The 22,509-nt window shown below is 42.6% G+C and overlaps 1 protein-coding gene and 1 long non-coding RNA gene across 14 annotated transcripts in view; one reads left to right on the forward strand and one right to left on the reverse strand.

Annotated features, from left to right (window-relative positions):
• Positions 1-22,509, forward strand: part of PALM2AKAP2 (PALM2 and AKAP2 fusion) — a 488,279-nt gene that overhangs the window by 281,532 nt on the left and 184,238 nt on the right. For 8 of the 13 annotated variants that reach the window (XM_045043558.1, XM_045043561.1, XM_019816297.3 and 5 more), the window contains 2 exons: positions 2,546-2,647; positions 12,854-13,549. The exons of 1 other annotated variant lie outside the window; for it this stretch is intronic. In XM_045043558.1, coding sequence (XP_044899493.1) covers positions 2,546-2,647; positions 12,854-13,549 — 798 coding nt within the window. Of the gene's footprint in view, positions 1-2,545; positions 2,648-12,853; positions 14,731-22,509 lie in introns of those variants that run through there. 4 more of the 13 variants (XM_045043563.1, XM_045043564.1, XM_045043567.1 and 1 more) reach the window with 3 other exon arrangements.
• LOC123381754 lies at positions 5,321-21,752 on the reverse strand. The gene is made up of 2 exons (XR_006589114.1): positions 21,196-21,752; positions 5,321-6,008 (listed from the first exon to the last, which is right to left on the reverse strand). It is a non-coding gene; the product is annotated as an uncharacterized LOC123381754 (long non-coding RNA).

The raw sequence follows: 22,509 nt of genomic DNA on the forward strand, positions 1-22,509 counted from the left end.
CTCTACCTTCTCGGATGATGGACCACATTGACCTTGGCAGGAAGAGGGCAGTTTACAGATTGAGGCTATGTGAAGAAATTCTTCCCATGGAGGCTTTGGAGGCCCTGTTAATTATTCCTTGTGTTGGTCTATCAGCCACCTCCTGGATACATAGCTTCAGGTTTATGCCTTAATGATGTATTGAGCAGGCTGCCCTGTTCTCCTTCTCATGCCCCACTCCTCTTCACTCCCTCATCTCAGCAGGAGTGTGTGGCCCCAGCCCTCCAAGAGCTGTAGTCCTCAAGCGTGTAGCCAGGGAACAATGGGCAAAGGTGACTCCACCCCCACTCACTTCGGGGCTAGGAGCTGCCTCCAGTGGAGGCTAAGACACAAGCCCTGGAACCCTGTGCTCTTTCTGATACAGGTGCCCTGCCTGCAAGTGCCTTTAGTTTCTGGATGCTAAAACTTTCAGTATCAGAGATGCCCCAGAAACTCTGTATTTAGCATAGAATGTACAGACACACACGTGACCAGTATGTGGGTCCTCACCTGGTCTTAATGGCTTGACCCTTCATCTCATTTGACTACAGAAAGTCAGATTTACTGAGATCTCAATCCACAGATTTCTGGAAGTCCTCAGGGAAAACTCACAAACTCTGCAAATCTTCTCTGGTCATCTCTTGTCCCCTAAACTGCCTCTCTAGCCACACACTGCTGTTCTAATCTTTCCCTGGGCTACTGTTAGAAGTCTACCCCTACACCCTCAAGATCAGCTTACCTGAAGCCTCTGGTCTCTTCTGGTCCTGCCTCATGCTGGTTTGGGGCCCAGACTCTTCCCACAGCTCCCCAGGATGAGAGTAACCTAAGTTCAGGAATAATAGAGAACCATGTGCCACCTCAGACATGTGGCCACACTCAGAACCTTTGACTCAAACCAGGCCCATCTTCAGGGGATGCCTGCAGGCTGCCTCATGGCTGTCTCCCAGTCCCCTCTATCACCCCAAAGGCCTAGTTTCCTTCCTTGCAGCAGAGGACCCTCAACCATGTGTGCCCAACCTAGGGCCCACTCTCCAGCACACATAAGGCCCCGGAGAGATAGTCACTTGAACCTCACCATGATGAAAGGCTTGCCCACCTACTCCTGATGTCCTATTCCTTCTCCCCAAATGGTTGATATGGAAAAACCCATTCCCTCAGTGAAACTCCACCCCACCTCTACCCACAGAGTGTGTTCCTCAAAATATAATGGTCCAATATCAGCACATTCTGGATTGTTGATACTCACATGCGAGTCAGCAAATGGTCTGGCTGGTGCAGAACTGAACTAATCCTAATCCTCATCCTAATCTAGTGTCTGTCCATGGTCCTCTCCAGCATGCAATTTAAAAAGGAAAAATGAAACCTGGCAGAACAAAGGCAATATCAATGGGGATACAGAGGATGGGACGGATGTAAGAGATGTGAAAGAGGTAGAGGCTAGGGGGCTGACTGGGCACCGAGAGGGAGCATTCAGGGCACTGCCCAGGATCCTGGGTGAATTGTGGTGCCAGTAAGCTGAGACACAGAGTACAGGAAAAGCAGCAGATGAGCACAGATGGGAGTTCTGTTTGGGACATGTTGAGTCTGAGGTGATTAGGAGAGATTCGGTGAAGATGTGCAGTAAGCAGCCAGAGGGACCCCTGAGGAGCAATTGGCATTCCAGGATTCTGGGACATGGTCCTGACATAAGGAAAGAATCACATCATATAGAGCCCAGTGCTCTAGAACGTTCCTGCCTTCCCTTTCCCACTTCTCTCTTGGAGGTACACAAATTCTTCTCCTTCACCCCCAGTGGTTTCCTGCTTTCCTCTGATTTGACACATCTGCTAAGGTTCATACTCCGCAGAGTCTCACCTCCCAAAATGGCCTTATCCAGCTATTTTCCCAACTGGAGCTGGTCTCCCTGCTTTTCTTGGCCATGTTTCCTACAACTGGGCTAATGGTGAACTCACTGGCTGTTGTTATTTGGAATCTCAGGGTTTCCTGGCTGAAACAATAACCTGAAGTATTGAAATGTAGGATAAATTCTAGAGTTTTGGGGTTTTGTTTGTTTGTTTGTTTTTTATGTCTGTAAAATAGGTCTTCTGAATGATTCAGGCACCGGAAACTACATTTGCAGTTTAGGGATTGAGCCCCAAGTCTATTTTTCAGTACTGTTTAAGGCATATTTCTAGTTTGATGTCTCATGTTTGGTCAATTCTACCAAGTCGATAATGGCTCTCACTAGCCAAACCCCTTTTCCCTCCTGAACTCATTGTACTCTTAGAATCTAGAGCTTTCTGATGAATCTTTTAATACATAGAGCAGTCCTGGGGCTTGAGCTCTCTGGCCAGGATCCCTCCTACCTCAGCTACTCTGCTGAATACCAGTCACTGAGCAAATGCTTGTCTTTGTTTACCCTGATCCTCTCGTTCAGTGGCCGCCTCCGCGGTCCATTATGTAGGGCAGACAAGCTGCTGTCTCGGCAGTGAACCCATTGGGCCTCCCGACACTGTGCCTAATTGTATTCCCTGTTCTCTGCTACCAGATGCAGTAAATTACATTTCCTCCCAGCTCCCCGACCTGCCAATCCTCTGTTCACGAACAGCAGAACCATCACCTGGGCAGGACGGGACTAGCAGAGCAGCTGGTAAGTCCTGGGGAGCTATTTGGTTTTGATGCCAGGACTGGACATGGGGCTTGGCATTTCTCTGAGCTTTAATAATAAGGGATGTCCAGATATCCTCCCATAGGGGACCTTGTCCTCAGCCCAGCCTCAGACATAGAGTTTACAGTGGCCACAAAGTGCAGGAACTAGGCCCTAATACGTAATTAAGGACTGAATAGGAGGGAATATTGAGAAAATAATAGAGCATTTTCCCCCTAACTTTAGTGTGGTCTGTCTCTCATGGTCTTTGTATCTCTCCTTATTCTCAAAGTTGATCTGGACTCTGCCTGCAGGGGGTTTTATTTTCCATATCAGAAACATACAAGATCAAAGGAGCTATGGTGGAAACTGGGTGGAAATTATCTTCAAAGTATATGAGTATGTTGCCAAATCCTTTGGGAATAGAGCTGCTTGCATATTATATACTTCCAAGTCCCCCATTTCGGCAATGATTTCTCAGCTACTGTGGTATACTTAGGGGAAAAGTAGCAATTTAAAGAACGTATGTTTCTTGCTGATGTTGTTCACAATGGTGAATTTAAAAAAATAATACATTTATGAGTACAAAGTATATAGAGAGCTATGTTTTGCCTTATCCAATGTGAATGTGCCTCAGAAATCAGAACTGATGGACATGAAAAATAAATCTATACCAATCTTTTCACTCTACACAGAAATGCAATGAGGGCCAGCGGGCTAAATGAAAAAATGGCCAAGGTCAGTGACAATGTGGATGAGTTCAAATATGAATGTGAAATTATGCTTTACATAATCTAGGTGAATTAATTTCTAAAATAAATCTTATAATGATACTTTCCATGAAACAAAATAATCATGGACTTCTAAGCCAGAGAAATCTTTTATATGGGCCAATCTGAATATTTTGTGAAGCAAATATTCCCTCCTTATTTTAATGTAAAAATAAAATAAAAGGGCAAGTAAGTGTTGACGCAGTTGTGCACTGATTAAATATCTGTGGGATGTCTCCATAAACATCTTAGCATATCAGTTTTACATACTGACTTATGGAGTTGTAGAGTTGGGTGGGACCTTAAATGGTGTGTGGTCAAACCCTGGCCAGGTCCACATGTCCCTGGACTGATAAACTGGATCTTGCACCTACAGGCATGCTGTAAAGGAATCACTGGCAGTAGTTTAAGCCACAGACTATCAAATGCTCCAAGGAGCACTTATGAGATCAGATAAGGTAATAACTGTTCAACAGTCACATACCTTCTGCTTGTTATTGGAGCCTTGGTTGTTGATAGTTCCCAATAAGTGTGGGTAAACAGCTTCCCAGCCCCTTTCCACAACATGTTCCCGGACCTCACAGGACAGGTGATATGATCCAACTAATGGATCAGCTCAGGGAGAGGGTAGAGACAGTGTGTGAGAACTAATTTTTAAGGGGGATAAGAGTAGCACTGATAGTCGAACATTGTAATATGCAAGAGTAAAATGTTAATGTGATTGTAGTGCTGGGTCTGTGGGGCTACGTGCACTATCACAACCTAACTTCCTTCATAGTTGAAGATGCTGCAGAAATATAGCGATCCAATGGCAAATGCACTTTCCAAAAAAAGTGTTATGTGATGAGAATCTTCAAAAACAAGTTTATGTGTACTTTAGTTTATTACTGAAGAACAAATTTGCATAGATATATCTAACTGTGGAAATATATACGAGCAGAATTGTGGCTGGAATCGCATTTGATGTGGTTAACTCCTTTGTCTAGACTGCTTTTGGAATGGAGTGTCCAGATTCATGATCATTTATGGCCAATAGTGACAATACAGAGCACGGATAGCATACCAAATAATGGCACTCACCACTAGAATTCTTTTTCCTAGATATGATCCATCTTGCTTTATGAACATCCTTTTGGAAACTTTGCATAATCTTGGGGCCATTTTAATATATGTCACTTGTCATTACTCAATATTCTGGTTGTTTGGAGTTTGGGAAGTTCAGGATTGTGTATAAATGGGGATTTATTTAGCATCATTGCTTTTAGAATTAGGTGGCGTCTATTCCAGTCAAACATGGAAGCCAGGGTATAGCCGCCCTCCAAAGAGGTCCTCAGACACAGTCACACACCTCTGTTATTGGAGCTTAGTGTCCCTCCAGGCAGCTCATTCTAATTGGTTCTGACCCTGGGGAAGTCCTTCCTCTGTTGGAGCTATCATTCGTCTGCCTCCATCTCCCCCCGTTGGTCCTTATCCTGCCACCTGGAGCCACTCAGAACAAACCCAAGTTGATTTCCCTTTAACTATTTGAAAATGACTGTCATTTTCTGGTCTTTCCCAGATCCCCACTCTACATGCCCTTGACACCCTCCGCCATCCTTGTCCCTCCCCTCTGAACACTCCTCACTTTGTCTCTAATCTTCCTGAGCTGCAGTGCTCAGAGCTGCTCCATGTACTCTTGGGTGAGCTGATCTCCCCCCAGCCCAGAGCGTGAAGCCACAGACCATATGACTCACTTCGCTGGTGCCATAGCCTTTCAGGTTCAGGTTCTAAAGTAAAGCCTCAGAGTCGTTTGACATGTGCCACTGCTCATCCTTATTCCCTTTATCCTGTGTAGTCGTAGTTCCAGAATCATTGCCGTTGAAACACGTAGTCTGTTTCCCTAATTGTGCACATATGGCTTCACCTGCTCAGAGAACCTACAAAGTTCTTTATTTCATTATCTCAAAAGGCAAAAGTAAGGATGAGCTATCTGCCCTTTGTAGATTTGATGTGATTGTTAAATTTCTTCATGTTAGATTGCCCCATGTAAGTGTCAGGAGCCCCTTGGGGCGTCACTGAGGAGCCTTCTTGAAAAGTAGAGGAGGGAATGGTGTAAGGGGATTTGAGAGTCAGGGCTCAGGTGTTCTCTCCCATTTCAGACACAGCAGCTCCTCTGTCCTTGGGTTTATATTGTATTTCTATATCAGATTTCCGTCTGAATAAAGGGTTTAACAGTTTTAAAAATAGATCTTCTCTGTTGTTGGGGTCTTCACAGCTATTGATTTTAGCACCTCACAACCTTGCTTTTCTTCTCTATTTGGTATCATCTCAGATCTGAAAAGTAAGCTTCCATTATTTTTCATCATCGCGTTGATGAAAACATTGCACAATTGGATCCAAAGTCAGAGGCCTGTGACATACTGTTGGGGTCTCCTGGCCCTTGAGAACCCTAAGTAGACATGTATGGGGCATGATCATTTAATGAGTAACAAGTTCTGGCAATTGTCTTGACACCCAAAGGCACATATTTCTGTCTTGTTCACAGGAATATAAGGGACTTGATGATGATCCAGATGTGCTGTGTCTCTGGCTTTGCCTAAATTGTCTATAAAGGACTGAAACAAAAAGAAAACGAGATTAATCTGTATACCTTCTGCCTGATGAATCCTCCCTGGTTCTTGGTGGTCTCTGCTCTTTGAAAATGAACTTCAGAATTTAGCCAGCCATGATCTCAAGCTACTGCTACATAGTTTATGTAATTCCTTCCTTCTATTTTTTAAAATCAGAACTTTGGATGTCTGCCTCCACACCTTTCCCAGTGTATAAGATTTTTTTTTAAGTTTATTTAATTTTTAGAGAGCGACAGAGAGAGCAAGTGGGGATGGGGGGACAGGCAGGAGCAGAGAGAGAGACGGAGAGAGAGAATCCCAAGCAGGCTCTGTACTGTCAGCACGGAGCCTAATGTGGGACTTGAATTTACAAACCATGAGATCATGACCTGAGCCTAAACCAAGAGTCAGATGTTTAACCCACTGAGCCACCCAGGTCTGCCCCCCGCCACCCCCCCCCCCCCCGTCCCAGTGTGTAAGATTCTTAAGACACATTTATCGATAAGGGAACTGATCCCTGGGTCTGAAGCACTGAACGCATTTATATCCCTGGGTGCTTTATTTTTTTCCAATCTTCTCCACCCATCTGGGCTTCATTTCTCTCTTAGTGGTATTCTTTCTGGCACTTTTTGGACTGAAAACTGTCCTTCTTGACCAAGAAGGTAGGAGCAAAATCAGATATAGGAAATTGACTTTTGCTCTTGTTATCCATGATATCACAACTTTGCTGACTTACTTTTGTTAATACTAAGGTATCCGGGAAAACAATTATTCCAAGAAATTTTTGATTACTGGTTTTTGAAGTTAGAGATTGCCTAAGTGTTGGGATGAGAGGGAAAATCCACTCTGAATCAGTTTCCTCACTTTCACTGTTATTTTGCCATTATGATAGCCAGTTTTGTATTTCCATCCTCAAGAGAAGGTACGAGCATATATGTATATGCGTACTCATAGGCCAGCAGGAGAAAATTGCATGTATGTGCATTCGCTCAATAAGCCAAGCATGTGCACCGTTTCTCTTCTACATTCCCAGTACGATGTCAGCTACTGGATGTTCACTTTTGGGTAACAGTCATGGTCTGGCTGTCTGTTGCCCTCCTAACATACTTTATACATCATTGGGTCACAAGGCACACAGGCTGTTTACAGCGCCACAGGATATCAAAGCTGGATATCCTTCATTGTACAAATGGGAAAAGTGAGGTCCAAAGACAGGGTGTCACCTCAATAGGAATTTAGACCAAGTGTCTTCCTCCCTTTCCCCAATACCTCCCATCTTAACTGACTAATGACAGTGGGCGGTGTCATTTTATACTTTACATGTGGACCTTCGGCCTTCTACCTCCTCCCACTGATCACAGTGGGTCAAAACAAGTGAGCTGGGAGAACCCTGATGAGTCAAGGGATGTGACATGATTGAGTTTTCCGTCCTCATGGAACACACTGTCTTATTTGGTATGCTCTTGGCTTGTTTCTGAAATGGAATCATGTGATTTGTCAGCCCCACGTCACTTGTGTTGGGTGTTCTTGTTTCCTTTTCCCTGGGCTCCTTATAGTCTTTAGAGCTGCCTTCTCTTTACCAAAGTTAATGGTAACTAGGAACAAAAGAGTACATAGAGCCATGGAAATAAGTTTGAACTGGAATCAAGCATTCTCTGCTTCCCAGACCCATGTCTTTGGGCTCCACAGCATGCCAGACCAGAACAGCTTCACAGCCCACCCTCGCCCTGGTTTTTCGGCAAGTATCTTCCCCAGGGGCCTCCCTTCTAGTCCACACCTGGCTGTTTTCAGCACCTGGAGTCTAGTATTATCAACCCCCATTAGACCGCCTCTGCCTCTTCAAGATTCTCCTTATTGACCAGAGAGCCATGGGGGAGCAAGAACCTAGTAAAGCCAACATCCAAGTGCCATTCCATCATTCACTTGTATCCCTTTGCAGAAAGTTACTGCTTTGGTTCTTATTCTTCACTGACAAAATGAGTATCTACTCACTCCCCTGTCTAGGTTCTTGGAAAGAATTGCACAAATGCTTTAAACCCTCCAACCTTATTGTCATCAGTATGTCATGTCGGGAAATCCGCAATTAAATCTATCATTTTGTAAAAACGTACTTCCAGATTTCAGTCCTCCTATCATTGGAACTACCATCAGACTGTCTCCTTTCTTTTTTCTCTCCAGAACACTCCTTCAGGAAATTTCAGAGAGCTTTTCTTCACATGCTTTCTTGTATGTCCATGGGGCTCTCTCAAAATCTCTTTCAGGGGCTTCACAGAAAGCCTCCGCCCCTCAGCAGCACCCCTTCCTTTTTTTTTTCCAATAAGCTGAGCACTGGGCCCTTGTCACTACACAGATTGTCCTGTTACCCCCGTGGCACGGGGCAGCTTGAGGGAAGAGGAGGGAAGAGGAGGGAAGAGCAGGGGGTATTTTTTGTGGTTAGACATGAGAGCATGACGTAATTGAGAGACCTCTGGTAAACACGACTCGGCAGTAACAAGCGGGAGAGTTGTTTAAATTGTGTGCATGGCATCGAAAATAAAATGTCAAATTTAACATGTAAGTCTCATTTTCCTACTGGTTCATATCCACCCTGGTTCACATTTGAAATATTACTGGCTGAGAACTAGAGCAAAATAACAATGCTTGCTCATCAACAACATGTTTAAGATAAACGTTCATGCCTCCTGTGTGGTTTTCTGAATGTCTGATAATATTCTCATATGGGTATCCATGAAGTCAAAGCCTTTGTGTGAAGCAAGAGCTTCTCAAAGTGCTCACCTAAGTATCCCATCCTAAGAGGAGAGAGATGGAGACAAAGCATGTGAGGCTGGACCCTGACAAAACCTGCTAAAAATCTGTTTCTTTTGAAGCCTTGTTTTATCTGAGGGAGGAAATATGGATGGATATTGTATTTTATGGCATAACATACTTAGGTTTATTTTATGAGCAAAATGTCTTCAGATGTTCTACCCCCATATTCTAGAGATATTGCAAGAACAGTGTACAACATGAAAATGTAGATATGAATATGTAACCCTAATGAAACCATGCCACACGTGGTTCAGTCCCAGGGCCACAGCACATTTAACAAAATACAGTTTAAAATCACACACAAGAACAAGAACAAGAACAAAACAAAACTAGAACAAAACTAAAGAGAAACTCTGTTCTTTACCTGTTTTTCCTGAAGGATGTGAAAAGGAATCCAATTCATATCCCCACTGGAAGCATTTCTTACGTTTCCTTTTCTTTCCTCTGCATATCCCCTCCACTGCCACAAAAATGTTCCCTCTCCATCCATATTGCACACAGCTTTTATGAGCTCTCCTTCTGAATTCCTTCTTTCTCAACTCTATTGTGTGTGTGTCTACTTAGCTGTTCGAGCACAGAACTTCTCCTCATCGTCTTTTCTGTCCAGTCTTTGAATCCAGGAACAGGCAAAGACAAAATGAGGGTTGGGGGTTAAGATGATGGAGAGAGGAAGATTGGACCAACAATGACAGCATTCTCATTGGTGGGCAAAAGAAGAAAGACATCTCTAAAGATTCCCATGTTAATAATTTGTATCCGATCACATATGGATATGAAAATGTTTTGTTCCATATTCTGTACTGATTACAGATCAAGGTGTCATTTTGTTCACATATTACTGGATGGATAATTAGATATTGTACCTATAACTGGCAATCATTAGTACCATCCTTACAAATATGTCCCATGAGTGTTTTAATAGTAATAGGACATAATAACCCAAAATGGTGCTTTTTAAATTATAAGTGTAATATTTAAAGAAGAGGCTTTGGAGTCCGTGCAGAATTTTAAATGCCTATTCTGTTTCTCTGGTGACACGCTTTGTGGAAAATCAGGAAATAACTGAGACAAATATTTCTCTTGACATCACCATCATTGTGTGAGCCCATGTGCTTCTGAAATGACAAAGATCGGTTGGCCTCTCACTGTGTCACTGAAGGAAACTCAAGATCTTTGTGCTGAATAAGTGAAACTTTCAAAATGGACATGATGAAAATCAAGCATTGGATCTGACTTCACAATCTTTTTAGTTAAGTGTGAACTGTGAACAGACTGTATCTTATTACCCAAGCAGATGGAACAGTATCGTTGCTATTTTCTTAACCAGTTCAAACATTAATTACTGTGTGTACCTTTTCATGGGTGTCGTGTTATACAAAGTATTTGTGACTAGATTAAGGCAACCAAAGTAGACTTTTCAATTAGTAGTGTTTGTTTCACAGGTGTGTATATCGGGTACCTTCTATACAAAAGACTTCAAGGTAGGTGCTGGTGGGGAGGGGGGAATCATAGAAAGACGTCAGGCAAAACACTAGCCTTTAGTGATCCTAAAAATCTATGGAGCTAATAAAACATTCCCACAAATAATTATACTACTGAGTGGAAAGTGTGACGCACCTTCAGAGAGGTTTAGAAATGTTCAGAGACTCTTAAGAAGAGCGAGAGGGGGCAGTGGCTGACTCAGTTGCAAGAGTGTGAGACTCTTGATCTGGGGATTGTGAGTTTGTACCCCATGTTGGGGGTAGAGATTACTGAAAAAAACTAAGTTAAAAAAAGAGAGAGGGATGCCTTAGAGATGGAAGAGTCAAAGAAACCTTCTGGAAGAGGAGGCAGCTGACTGGGCATTGATGGATGGATGACCCATCGATGGGTCGTATTTGGATGTATAGAAACTTACAAGAAGGACGTTTCAGAAGAAGGGAATCTTAAAAGCAGGAAGAGTTGAGGTGTGGGATGGTAACACCAGTTACTAGATTATGCTAGAGGAAAAGGGAGCCATTGAACATGTGGTTGAAAAGATCATTTGGATCTTCTTAACATAGTTGGGGAGCTTATAGTTATTCTGAAAGAGGTAAGGACTCATAAGCAGAGATGCCACATGGGAAAGGCAGGCTGGGCAGGGAGACAGCAGGCAGGGAAGGATGTTCAATTCTGGGAAGAGTGAGTTTGCTGTGGCCGGGGTGTACATGGAATGAGAGGGGCTGTGAGGCAAGCCTTGAAAGGAAGTTGCAGACAAATTCCAAGGGGAATTATATGCCAAGCTAAGGCATTTGGCATTTATCCCATAAAGACACAAGGAACCAACACAGGGTTTGTGGAGAGGGTGCTATGGGCAGAATGGAGTATAGGCTAGCAGGGTTGGCAGACTTTTTCTATAAATGGCCTGATTATAAATATTTTAGGTGTTGTGGAGCACATATTCTTTTTTTCCCTTTTTTTTCCTTTTCTCTTTCTTAAATTCTTTTTTTCTTTATGTTCTTTTCTTTCTTTACCTTTCTTTCTTTCCTTCCTTCCTTCCTTCCTTCCTTCCTTCCTTCCTTCCTTCCTTCCTTCCTTTTCTTTTAATAATATTTTAAAAATATAAAACCATTCTTTGCTCCTCTGGAAATACAGAAACAAACGTTGGGCCCCTTCTGCCCCCTGCTATGAGAAGTGACAGGTGAACTTGGGCACAGCTGTCATGCAGAGAGCAGAAGGGGGCCTGATCTGAGGCAGTGGTAATAGAGGCAGTGGTGAGGAGGTACAAGGGGAGAAGTATGAAATGCAATTAATTTCTCACAACAATTGTTTGGCTATGGAAGAAATTAGGAAGAAAAGGACAAATCAGGTGTGATTCTGAGGCTTCTCGCTTGAGATACTGTATGGTGCCGGTGTTATGTAAAACCAAGGCTATGGAGGAGTTTTCAGAGAAGGTGGATTCAGTTTTGAAGCTGTGGAGGCTGATGTATCCTTGGGTCATCCAGGGAAAGGGTGCCTGGGGACAGTTGGCCTTATGGGACCAATGGTCAGTTCCCTGGCATCCAGAATGTGTGCCTCTGGCCACAGAATGTGTGCCTCTGTGTAACAGATTTGAAAATATGGAGTGTCACACAAGACTAGAACAGGGAAGAGCATGTCCTTAGGAGCCCCAGATAGGCAGCGGGGTTTGGGATGAGCTGGAGAGGGCTAGGCTGATTGGGAAGAGCAGGTAGCATGCCCTTCCAGTAATCTAGGGGAGCAGAAGTGGTGTCTCAGATTGAGTAGTGGCAGTAAAAGAGAAAGAAGTTGATGGATGGGGCAGAATCACGAGGACCTGGCTCGTGTGCTGTGCACACGGCAGAAGAAGGGGCCTTCTGTAGTCATTGTCCCCGAGTTCCAGTGTCACAGGATGACACTACCTCTGTCTTGTTCTCTTAATGGTTCGTGTTTCAGAAACCTAGCTAAGCGATTGGAGTACTCAGAGCATGGAATCTGACTGCTTTTGTCACTTCAGTTCCCGCACACACCCTGTTTTACCGAACAGTGGAGGATAGCCAGGTCCCACCTGCAAAATCCTTTGCATATTCTTATTCTCCATTAACAGTAAGAGGAAATGCAGGAAAAAAAAAAAAAACAACAGTAGAGTGCTTGGGGAAAGAATTGGAAAAAGATTCAAGGTTTTGGAATTATGGTATTTCATAACCAGGGCCTATAAAATTGCCTATAAGATAAGGGTAAGGTCTCAATCAAGGTAAACTTGCATGTCACCAGCCTCCCTGTAATTCATTACGTTGGATCCAAACAGTCGCTTGTGGTCTTATTTTAGCAGGTCTTCCTTAAAAGTATAAGTGCCACTGAGATATAGTAACTCTGTACACCTGGCTTCCCAGTGTATTAAGCTTCTGTGTTCAAATACATATATAACCACCTCTGTCCACAATGTGCACTCAACTCTAACACTCAAGATGCTTGGCAGTTAGACTAGAAAGGGCACAAAACCTTTTTTTTTTGTCTGTTTGGCAATTAACCATTCACTGGCTTTTTTTGTTGTAACATGCACTTCCTTTCTCTTGTTTTCATTCAAGCTGTGTACGCCATGGAAATTAATGTGGAGAAAGACAAACAAACAGGAGAGACCAAGATTCTCTCTACATCCACCATTGGCCCAGAGGGGGTCCATCAGAGAGGAGTCAAAGTCTATGATGACGGTACCAAAGTAGTGTATGAGGTGCACTCAGGAGGCACTGTAGTAGAAAATGGAGTGCACAGATTAAGCTCAAAGGATGTAGAAGAGCTTATTCAGAAGGCGGGACAATCAAGCTTCAGAGGAGGGCACGTGTCAGAAAGAACTGTGATTGCGGACGGGAGCCTCAGCCACCCTAAGGAACACATGCTCTGCAAAGAAGCCAAGTTAGAAATGGTACATAAGTCTAGGAAAGATCATTCTTCCGGGACCCCAGGGCAGCAGGCCCCAGCTCCCAGCACGGAAGGGCCGGAGGCAAACTTGGATCAGCCAGTCACCATGATTTTCATGGGCTACCAAAATATTGAGGATGAAGAGGAGACTAAGAAGGTGCTAGGCTATGATGAAACCATCAAGGCTGAATTGGTCCTCATTGATGAAGACGATGAGAAGTCATTGAGGGAGAAGACCGTGACGGACGTGTCCACTATCGATGGGAATGCGGCAGAGCTTGTGTCCGGGAGGCCAATCTCAGACACCACAGAGCCCTCATCCCCAGAAGGGAAGGAAGAGAGCCTGGCCACAGAGCCAGCCCCAGGTACCCAAAAGAAAAAGCGCTGTCAATGCTGTGTTGTCATGTGACCACTTCTTTCTTCCCTTTTCTTCTGGGCAGCCTCTGTGCTCTCCACCACTTACGTAGACCTCACTGTACCACTAACTGCAATACTGTGAACTGGAAGCAAACACCTGCCTTGCCTTGCAGTTGGATTGCTTTGATCTTTCTTATTTTTCCCCTCTCATTTTTCTCCAGTTTCCTCACCTGAGAGACAGCGTGCATGTGTTTGCTTCATTCTTTCCAAGAACTTGCTTTTCCTCTAAACCTTTCCTTGTGTCTTCGAGAGTGAATCGATTTCTTACTGCTCGATTGGAATGGACTCTTCACATCAGCCAGTTATCTAGTAGCCTTAATTCACTTGACTGGAATTGAACCCAGTGGTACCGGGGGTTTCATTTTGTAGCGTGTTCCTATAATGTAGTCACACGTCACCACGTCGCTGACTTCTCCCTTGCCTCCCTTGCTGTGGATCTTTGCTTTTATATCTCGTGTGGCAAAATGCTGTTGGCTCTAGCTGGTAGCTAGTGTGGCCAAAAGTGGACCTTACTTAGTCTGTTCAATCTAGGGTGATGCTTTTTGCTGCCTTACATAAGCTTCCAGATTACAGTATTGTGCATCTATGGCTTTCCTTCTGTTAAAACTGAAATGAAGTTGATGGAAAAGAAAAGAACCCAGTGCTTTGTCACGGCTGAAATGTAGGGACTGATTCCGTAACCTGCCCATCGGCAGCTGCCTCTTTCTGCGGCTTAACTGATGGACCCTTTATATATGAAGCACCATTTTTAATTTTCTAAGGACATGAAACAGACATTGTTTTGAGCATTAGTAGTGATCTCTAAACTTAGGCATATCCATGAGCCTTGCTTCTATTGTCTCAAAAAAAAAAAAAAGTCAATTTTTATATTGTTTTCTTTTTCACGGATATTTTCTGATCATGTTAATGTATTTTCGACGAAGGGATCATTTTGAGGAGTATCTCTGCAGTGACCCTATTTCTAAACCAGTCTTTCTGACCTACAGTGGTCGCTGCCATGTTTCCACTTCATTGTGGACGGACGGTGCTGGAACTGAATTTACCTGTTCATCTCACCCGCCCGCTTGATTACAGAGCCTTACTTCTGGACTCTTTTCTTTCTGTCCCCATGAGAAAGAGAATGTTTCCCGTGACGTCACCATGGAGGTCTAGCCAGCCCTCAAAACAAACTTGAGAATGTAAAAAAATGTTTAACAAAGACCTGTCTTCTCCACGTTAAGCACTTAAAGTCATTCTGCAAGTACCAATTGAGTGACACATAGCTGAGCTGCCTATTAAGCATGTTTCTTAAACTTTTGGGGATTTCGGAACATCAAAGATGAGGGGGTTTTTTTTGTTTCTTTTTTTTCTAGAACACAACGAACAGTTCCTTAAATAAATTCTTAGCATTCTCCCAAAGCAAACAACCACATGGGTTAGTAAAACCAAAGGGAAGCAATTTAGTAAAATAATAATACAGTAATAAAACAAAGGTGTAAAATTTTAAATGATTTTAATAACAGAGATATCGCAACTTGAAGATATTTGCCCAAGTGTTCATGGCATTGTTGTGAATCGTTCACAAAATTTATCTATGTTCCGTAGAACATAGTTTTTAAAAACATACAGTAAGTCATACGACATCAAGGCTAACTTCTGTGGAAAGTCGATGAGAAAAAAATAAGGTCGTCTTGAGAGAATTTCTTAATAGAACCAGCTAAATTTGTTCTAAATAGCTTTCTCAGTGCTAACTCTATTATTATTTTAAATTTCTGGGCTTAACATTCTGTTTATTCCAATGGACAGGGGAAAAATGACACTTTAGTTAAAAGTTAATTTTTATCAAATAGTTATATTTTAATTAGCACAAAGTGAGTCACTTTATCACCACTATGTAAACAAGCAAACAAAAGAGTTCAAGAAGGGACGACTGAAGGAGCTAAATTCTGCTTTCTAAGATGATTCCATCAATGGCTTGCTTTGGAATAGTTGAGGGGGTTCCCTCTAAATAATCTCAGGTTCACTGAAGCAGCTGCAGTGGTATAAAGCTGCTGTCTTACCTAGGAATACATCTGGTTTTACTGCCTAGAAATCTCCCCACTCAGCTTCACGCTCCTCAGTCAGTGGTCACGTACACGTTATTTAGACGTTAAAGAACATGACCTGCCAGATAACCCTATTGACATAGAAAAAGAAAACAGTCTGAATGTTTGGACAATCTATCATTTTGATAATTTATTTAATAGAGAAACAACCTAAAAGTTGACCATAGCTTATCTTTTTTTACTCACTTAGGGATTAAAACTATTCTATAGAAGTTTTTAAAAGCACAGTTAGTGAGTACAATGGTAGAATTTAGAACCCGTGAGCTTGCTGTTTGAGAAACAGTCCTTCTTCGAGGACAGAGAATTCCCAGAAATGACCTACCCGTCCTTCCATAGTGAGCTAGTTCCTGGTGAAGAAAATGATCTGCCCCTCTCACCACAACCCTACACATGAGATCTAAAAGACCAATGATAATCTGCACTTTCATTCATCAATTATTATTATAGGGATTAGCAAATTATATGAATTAGAGGTCTGTCTGTACTTTTACTATTAAAGCCTATCATTTAATCGTTTAAAGTAAGACATGTCACTTTTATTAAAATGATATGTGGCCATAGTAAATGGTTTGTTTGAATATGGCATATGTTTGCATATTTTGTATCATTTTCCTATAAAAACGGAGGACTCAGGCTCAGCCAGTGCTTTTATGGGATGAGACCTATAATCTCACCTACAGTAACAAGTAACTACCCTTCATAATGAAAATATCCTCAGTGTTGTGATTGAGAACATTTTGTCTTCCTTGCTATCATTCTCTGTAAAAACTTTATTATGTATGGCATCGCACCCTCCAAAAATATGTAAGTGTTGACTTACATAGCAAGACTAATTAGAGAATCAGTAATGAAGCTGCCAAACTATGATCTTTTTGAGCTAATGGTTAGTTGGATTTTCTTCTAAAATTTTACAATCGGTTCCCCTTGAAATGGAAAGAGGAGAAAGTGGGGAAGGAGGGGTATTTCATTTGTTATAAATAGATTTTCAATGCATTGAATTCAAGATCTTTTAATGGTTAAAATGGTAAAGTTTAACCTTACATATCCCAAAAAATCTTGATGACATATATCCTTGACTCCGTTTTCTTTGATGTACAATAGGACAAACTAAGGGGAATTTTTTTTTTACCTTGTACCTCTTTTACCCATAATTCTATTAATTCTTTCCATAAACAAAATTAATTGCCTCTAACAGTGATTGGCCAGTGTCCAGTGATATAACTTGGTACTGGGAGGAGAAAGGATGAGGGGATTCCTGTCTGGCCAAATCCAAAGCATGGTTTCCTTAAGCCTTCTGAGCAACCTAAAAATATTCAAAGCCTTTCAGGAAACTCAAACAAATTCTAGAGTTCATTTGATTTGACTCCTTTTTGAACTGTTACTACACAGGTATCTGCTTTAAATTCCCACCAACTCCATTTTACTTCCTGGTGGTAAAGGTATTTTTCCTACATACAAGTAGAATGTCTTACTGTTAGGGTCAAGTTTTCATAAAAGGGGAAAACACAGAGATGCAGTATCATCTCCGAAGCAAAATGTGGAGGCCAAGCATGAAAACAGTTTATTTCTCTTTGCTTCTTGCAGAATTTCATTTCAAGGGAGCATGCAACACCTTTGAAATGACCATTCATTTCATGCTGGTAACTAATGCTTAGCAAAAGAGGAGGAAGGGAATATGGTGACAGAGGCAAGACTGAACCACTAAACAAGTTCCTCCTTTTTAAAGGCATTAACCCTGTCAATTTAAAACACAGATAAACAGGGACAAAATTCTCACGGGGGACTTTCTGTTGTTCAGCCATCTCTCTTGTCACTGAGGTTTAACTCACCGAAGGGCCCATTCCTGGTGGGAATAGTCTCATCTCCCAAAATGTGATTTGTTTACAACAAAAACCATTCCAAGGCAAGCAGTTTTAAGTTCTATTTTTGCAACACGCACATCCAGTTATTCAAACCACAAGTAAGTTTTGAAACGCTGTGAATATGCAACCTTTTAGCAGCTCCTCGATTTACTATGTGTCAAGGCGTACGAAATTCCACTAATTAGGATAGAACCCGAGAGTTTCCTTTGTCCTATTGGATAGTACAACCCGGCAGGTAAACACAGCTATGGTATCTATCACAAGCAGCTCCAGGAAATGAGCCAGATGAGATCTTTGATCCTTGCTGCCAACTTACTCATCGTATAGCCTTCTTCTGGTCTTACCAGGAAAACTTGCCTACATTCTCTAGGGAAAAAGAAGTCAGTCTCATTTGAGGAGCACAGTGTGGTTATGTGTCTGTCTTTCCATAGCTTCAGCAAACTCCATGATAAAATTCCCATTTTAACAAAACCCAAAAGACTTATTATTTGAATGTAGAAAAAAAATTAAGACAAAGATTACATCCTGAAAGTTTCAAAGGGCAATTTCCCTGGGGATCCTTAGACCACCTTGCCCACCCCCCTTAATTTTTATGTGACTTAACTAGGCCTCTGCTTCTCCTCCCCGCTCCATCAGAACCATAGCACGAACCCCTGCTTTCAACTGGAAAATAGAAGATGTGATTTGGGGGACCTTAAACGTTCTGCATCAAAGATCTGGACAGCCTTAACTTTTGTAAAAATAAAAAACAAAAAACAATTTTTCAATGCTCTCTTTTACTAAGCAGGAAACCAAAATGTTTCCTGAAAATTAATGACTTTTTTATATTTTGTGACTGTTTTCTAAGTTTCTACAAGTTGGGGGGTGAGTGGTCATCTTCTCCCCATAATGCCTCTTCCTAGTCACTGCATTTTTATCAAAAGAAACCCATATTTCGTGAACCGTCAAATTCTCCCTAGACTTCAGGCAGTCCTTCTGGAGTAAAAGAACAGAAATACAGAAAGAAAAGAATTACAGGGTGGCTTTCTTTTTATTTTCCTATGGTTAATGTACTGTATGGTATGTATGTTTACAGAATGTATCTGCCTTGTGAACAAAACAAATGACAAAAACAGAGTTCTGATGTGCCATTTGAAAGTTTGCCTTAGCATTGCTGTTCATGTTCTTCTTTTCTGTCCTTTAAAACAAACAAACAAACAAAAAATGCAGGTTGTATTCCAAAGCTGTATTAACACAACATTCTCTTCCCCGCCCCTGCCCAGCCCTCTTCAGGGCTGTAAATTTCGTCACAGGAGCCTTGAGGCAGAACCTTGCAGGTCAGGCGCAGGGAGAATCAAGTGGACATAGCTTGGACATTGTCTATGCCCGTCTGTCAGCCAAGCGTGTCCCTGTGTTCTCACCTGAGTCTGATTATCACACCCTGACATTCCTGGGCAGGCCACATGGAGCATGTGACCTCCCGCGGTCCTTCCCACAGTGAGAGGGTGAACTTGTGGGCCTCCTCTCTGGGTCTGGGAGCATATTTTTAAGCACAAGTGGCATAGCTTGAAAAGGCAAGAGACACGGACTCAACTGGTGTGACTGAGCCATAACTGAATAGTGTGCCCATTTGTTATGGTCTAAGATGATTACCCTCTGGGCGGGAGTAAGGAGTGGTGATAGAAATTGAATATTTTACATTTGTGTATTTTTTTAAGGAAAGCTATTTTTATAATGAAATCTATATGCATTATGAAGCTTGAGTTTGAAAACACCCTTAATTGAATTATTTCTCCATTCCACAAAGGTAACTTTCTGGTGAGTTCTATAGCATGAACCCAGACCTTGGGGGTTGTGATCAGAGGTCCCGTGACCTGCCCTTTTGCCCCCACTGCGTGAAATCCAGTGTTTCCAAACAGATCTAGGTTGTAAGATCAAGCTTTCTATACCTATCATCAGATAAACCATCTTATATGGCCAGATAGCTCTCTGGGCTATGCCTTTAATAACGTATAATGATCTTTTGGAAGGGGATAGCCATTTTATTTTATTTTATTATTTTATTTTATTTTATTTTATTTTATTTTATTTTATTTTATTTTATTTTACTTTGTTTTATTTTATTTATTTATTTATTTATTTATTTTTAAATATGAAATTTATTGTCAAGTTGGTTTCCATACAACACCCAGTGCTCATCCCAATAGGTGCCTTCCTCAATACCCATCACCCAACCTCCCCTCCCTCCCACTCCCCATCAACCCTCAGTTTGTTCTCAGTTTTATTTTAAATGTAAGCTCACGACAGCAATGATCAAAGTTCAACTGTTTCATATATTTAAGGACTAATTACTACATTCGAGGGGAAGGGACCACTCACTATGGTACATTTGAATGAGATGGGTAGTCAGAAGCCTCTGGCCATCTACAGTTTATACATAAGCGTATAAAATGTATAAACCAAACAGTATCAAATTAGGAGTTATTATTGTCCTTGTAAATATCAGTGGGGCCACACCATATTTTCCAAGTTAAGTAGAGACAAAAAAGAATTGTCTTTATCCATTAATGAGATTCTGAATTTTTAGAGTTGTTGGATTTCTGCACCCCACCCCCCGCCCAGTTTTCCCCCAAGCTCCCAAGTTCCCATTACAATCAAACTCAGTTTTGTAAAGACCTTCATCCACACCTGTTCCTCTGTCTGAGAGACAGAGCAGCTTAAGTCTCAGAGTCCGCTCACCACCCCTGTTAGACTCTCTTCCCAGGCAGCGTCCTTGCCCCCAAAGGGGCCTTTTTTCTATGGCCTTAAAAGACCAAATCCTTTTCCAGCAAGGCAAGGTCACAAACACTGAAGAAAAATAACCCCTCTGGTTCCCATGCAAATCAATTCCTTTCTCCCTAGAATCCCTCCAACTGGCCCAATTCAAACTCGGCGTCCTGGAGGCAGCTGCAAAAAATGAAAGAGCTGTACAACTGCCCAAAGGTGTGAAGGGAGAGCCGATACGCTCTCATCTCTTCTCACCCAGGAGCCTCACAGTGTTGAGATGGGGTGGCAGGGAGACCTCCAGCTCCTTGGTTTTGCAACCAGTGTTTACACGTAGGGAGGCCACTAGGCAAGGCCTGATCTGAACTGTTGTGTGTGCAGCTCCAACCCCAATTCTGTGATAATCCAATTCCGGCAAGCAGAAGGAGTTCTCATCTTTGCAGGGCTCTGGAACACTCTTTCTTCCTCTCAAGCTCCTGACTTAGCAGAGTTAAAATCGTACAGGGGTTCCAGAAAATGTTGTGTCTGATGCAGCTTTTCAGTGAATGTAGGTTGTTGATGGAATTTTCAGCTTTAGTAGCTCACTCGGGGCGAGTGACCTCTCTGTAAATATTTCCATTTTTGTGGTTGGTTGGGGGGTGGGGTGGGAGCCTGTCGTGCTGACTCTGAATTAGACTTGCTGGGCTAGCTGCTGTACTTTGTAACCTGAAGTGTACTTTGACTGTTCTATTTCCTTCAGATGAAAAACAACACAAAAACTGACTTCAGAAATAACACTGCCAGCGACAGCCAATGCTGTACTTGTAGCTTCTCTCTGTTTCTCTGTACAGTATTAATAGACAATAAACTGCCTTTTCACTGCATCTACCTCTGTGTGTCTGTGCCCCGATTCTTTCCCCTTCTCACCTGCCACGAGTGGATTTCAGGCCAGACCGCGTTGGGAGCGCCTTCGACCGCTCACGAAAACTAAACACTAATCCAGTGCCTTTCAAACTTGAGCGCGCTTCAGAATCACGTGGGGGTGCCAGCTAAGAATGTGGAAGCTCAGACACACCTCTGGAACTCACATCCAGGTTCCTGGGTGGGGCCTGCTAACCTGCATTTTTAATCATGTCTCCAGGTGATTCTGATACATGTGGTCCCTGGCCCATCCGTGGGTTTGGGTGTCCCTCTGGGGGAATCCCTGTGGCCTGCCTGTTCCAGCTGGTTTCCACACTAACTAATCCACTTTCCCAACACTTCCTCTCTCGCACCTGCTCTTGCACATCTGTCCACACCTGTCGTCCTTATTCTCATTCTTGCACGCCCCTAGAAGTGGCATTGACTATGATCCTGTGGGTCGAACTTGGTCAGCCCCAAACTTTAGGCAGTAAGCAGTCATCCACTGCAGTCCTAGAAACAGGAACATCTGAAGACCCATGGGGACTTTGTTATTGTTCTTTACCACTGTATCCTCTTTATCTAGAGTAGGCTCATCAAACTTTTTTCTGTGAATGGCCAGATAGTAAGTATTTTGGCTGGTGGGCCAGATGATTTCTGTCACAACTATGCAGCTTTGCCAGAACTCAGCCATGCAATTCACATACATGAATGAGTGTGACTGTGTTCCAATAAACCTTATTTACAAAACCAGACAGTAGACTGGATTTGGCCCTCTGGCTTGTAGTTTCCTAATCCCTGGCCTCACGTGGGGCCTGGCACATAGTAGGCGCTCAATAAAAAGTTTAAAAGTTATTGTATGAAAGGATGAACAAAGGGCAGATGTGATACCATCTGTAGAACTGTCAGAGAAATTTGTTTTCTTTGAGGATACGGGTAAAAGAAATCAGTGGGGTGTTCTCATCTGTTGGGTTCCGTGGTGGATTTTGTTTTTTATGTCTTTATGTATGAAAGTTAACTGGAAAGATGACAGTATGAATGGTGTCTTGTAGACAGCTCAAACCACTAAGCTGAAACTCACAAGAGTTTCAACCCCTAGATGAAAAAGTGCAAGGACATCTTGTCCTTGTCAGAACTGCGGGCGATATCGGAACCGGGTGGCCCCTAGGCATCTAAGCATTTGACCCAAATGTCTGTGGAACTACATTTTGTCTGATCCATCCTTCACAGTGAGCGGCAGGGCTTTCTTTATATCATTCTCTCTGTTGATTGAAATACTCTCCAGTGTGTGGACATGGGGGCCAGAAGCGCAGTGGCACATGACACACCCCATCACCTCGG

The sequence above is a fragment of the Felis catus genome, chromosome D4 (genome assembly GCF_018350175.1).
Source record: "Felis catus isolate Fca126 chromosome D4, F.catus_Fca126_mat1.0, whole genome shotgun sequence".
Classification (NCBI taxonomy): Eukaryota; Metazoa; Chordata; class Mammalia; order Carnivora; family Felidae; genus Felis; species Felis catus.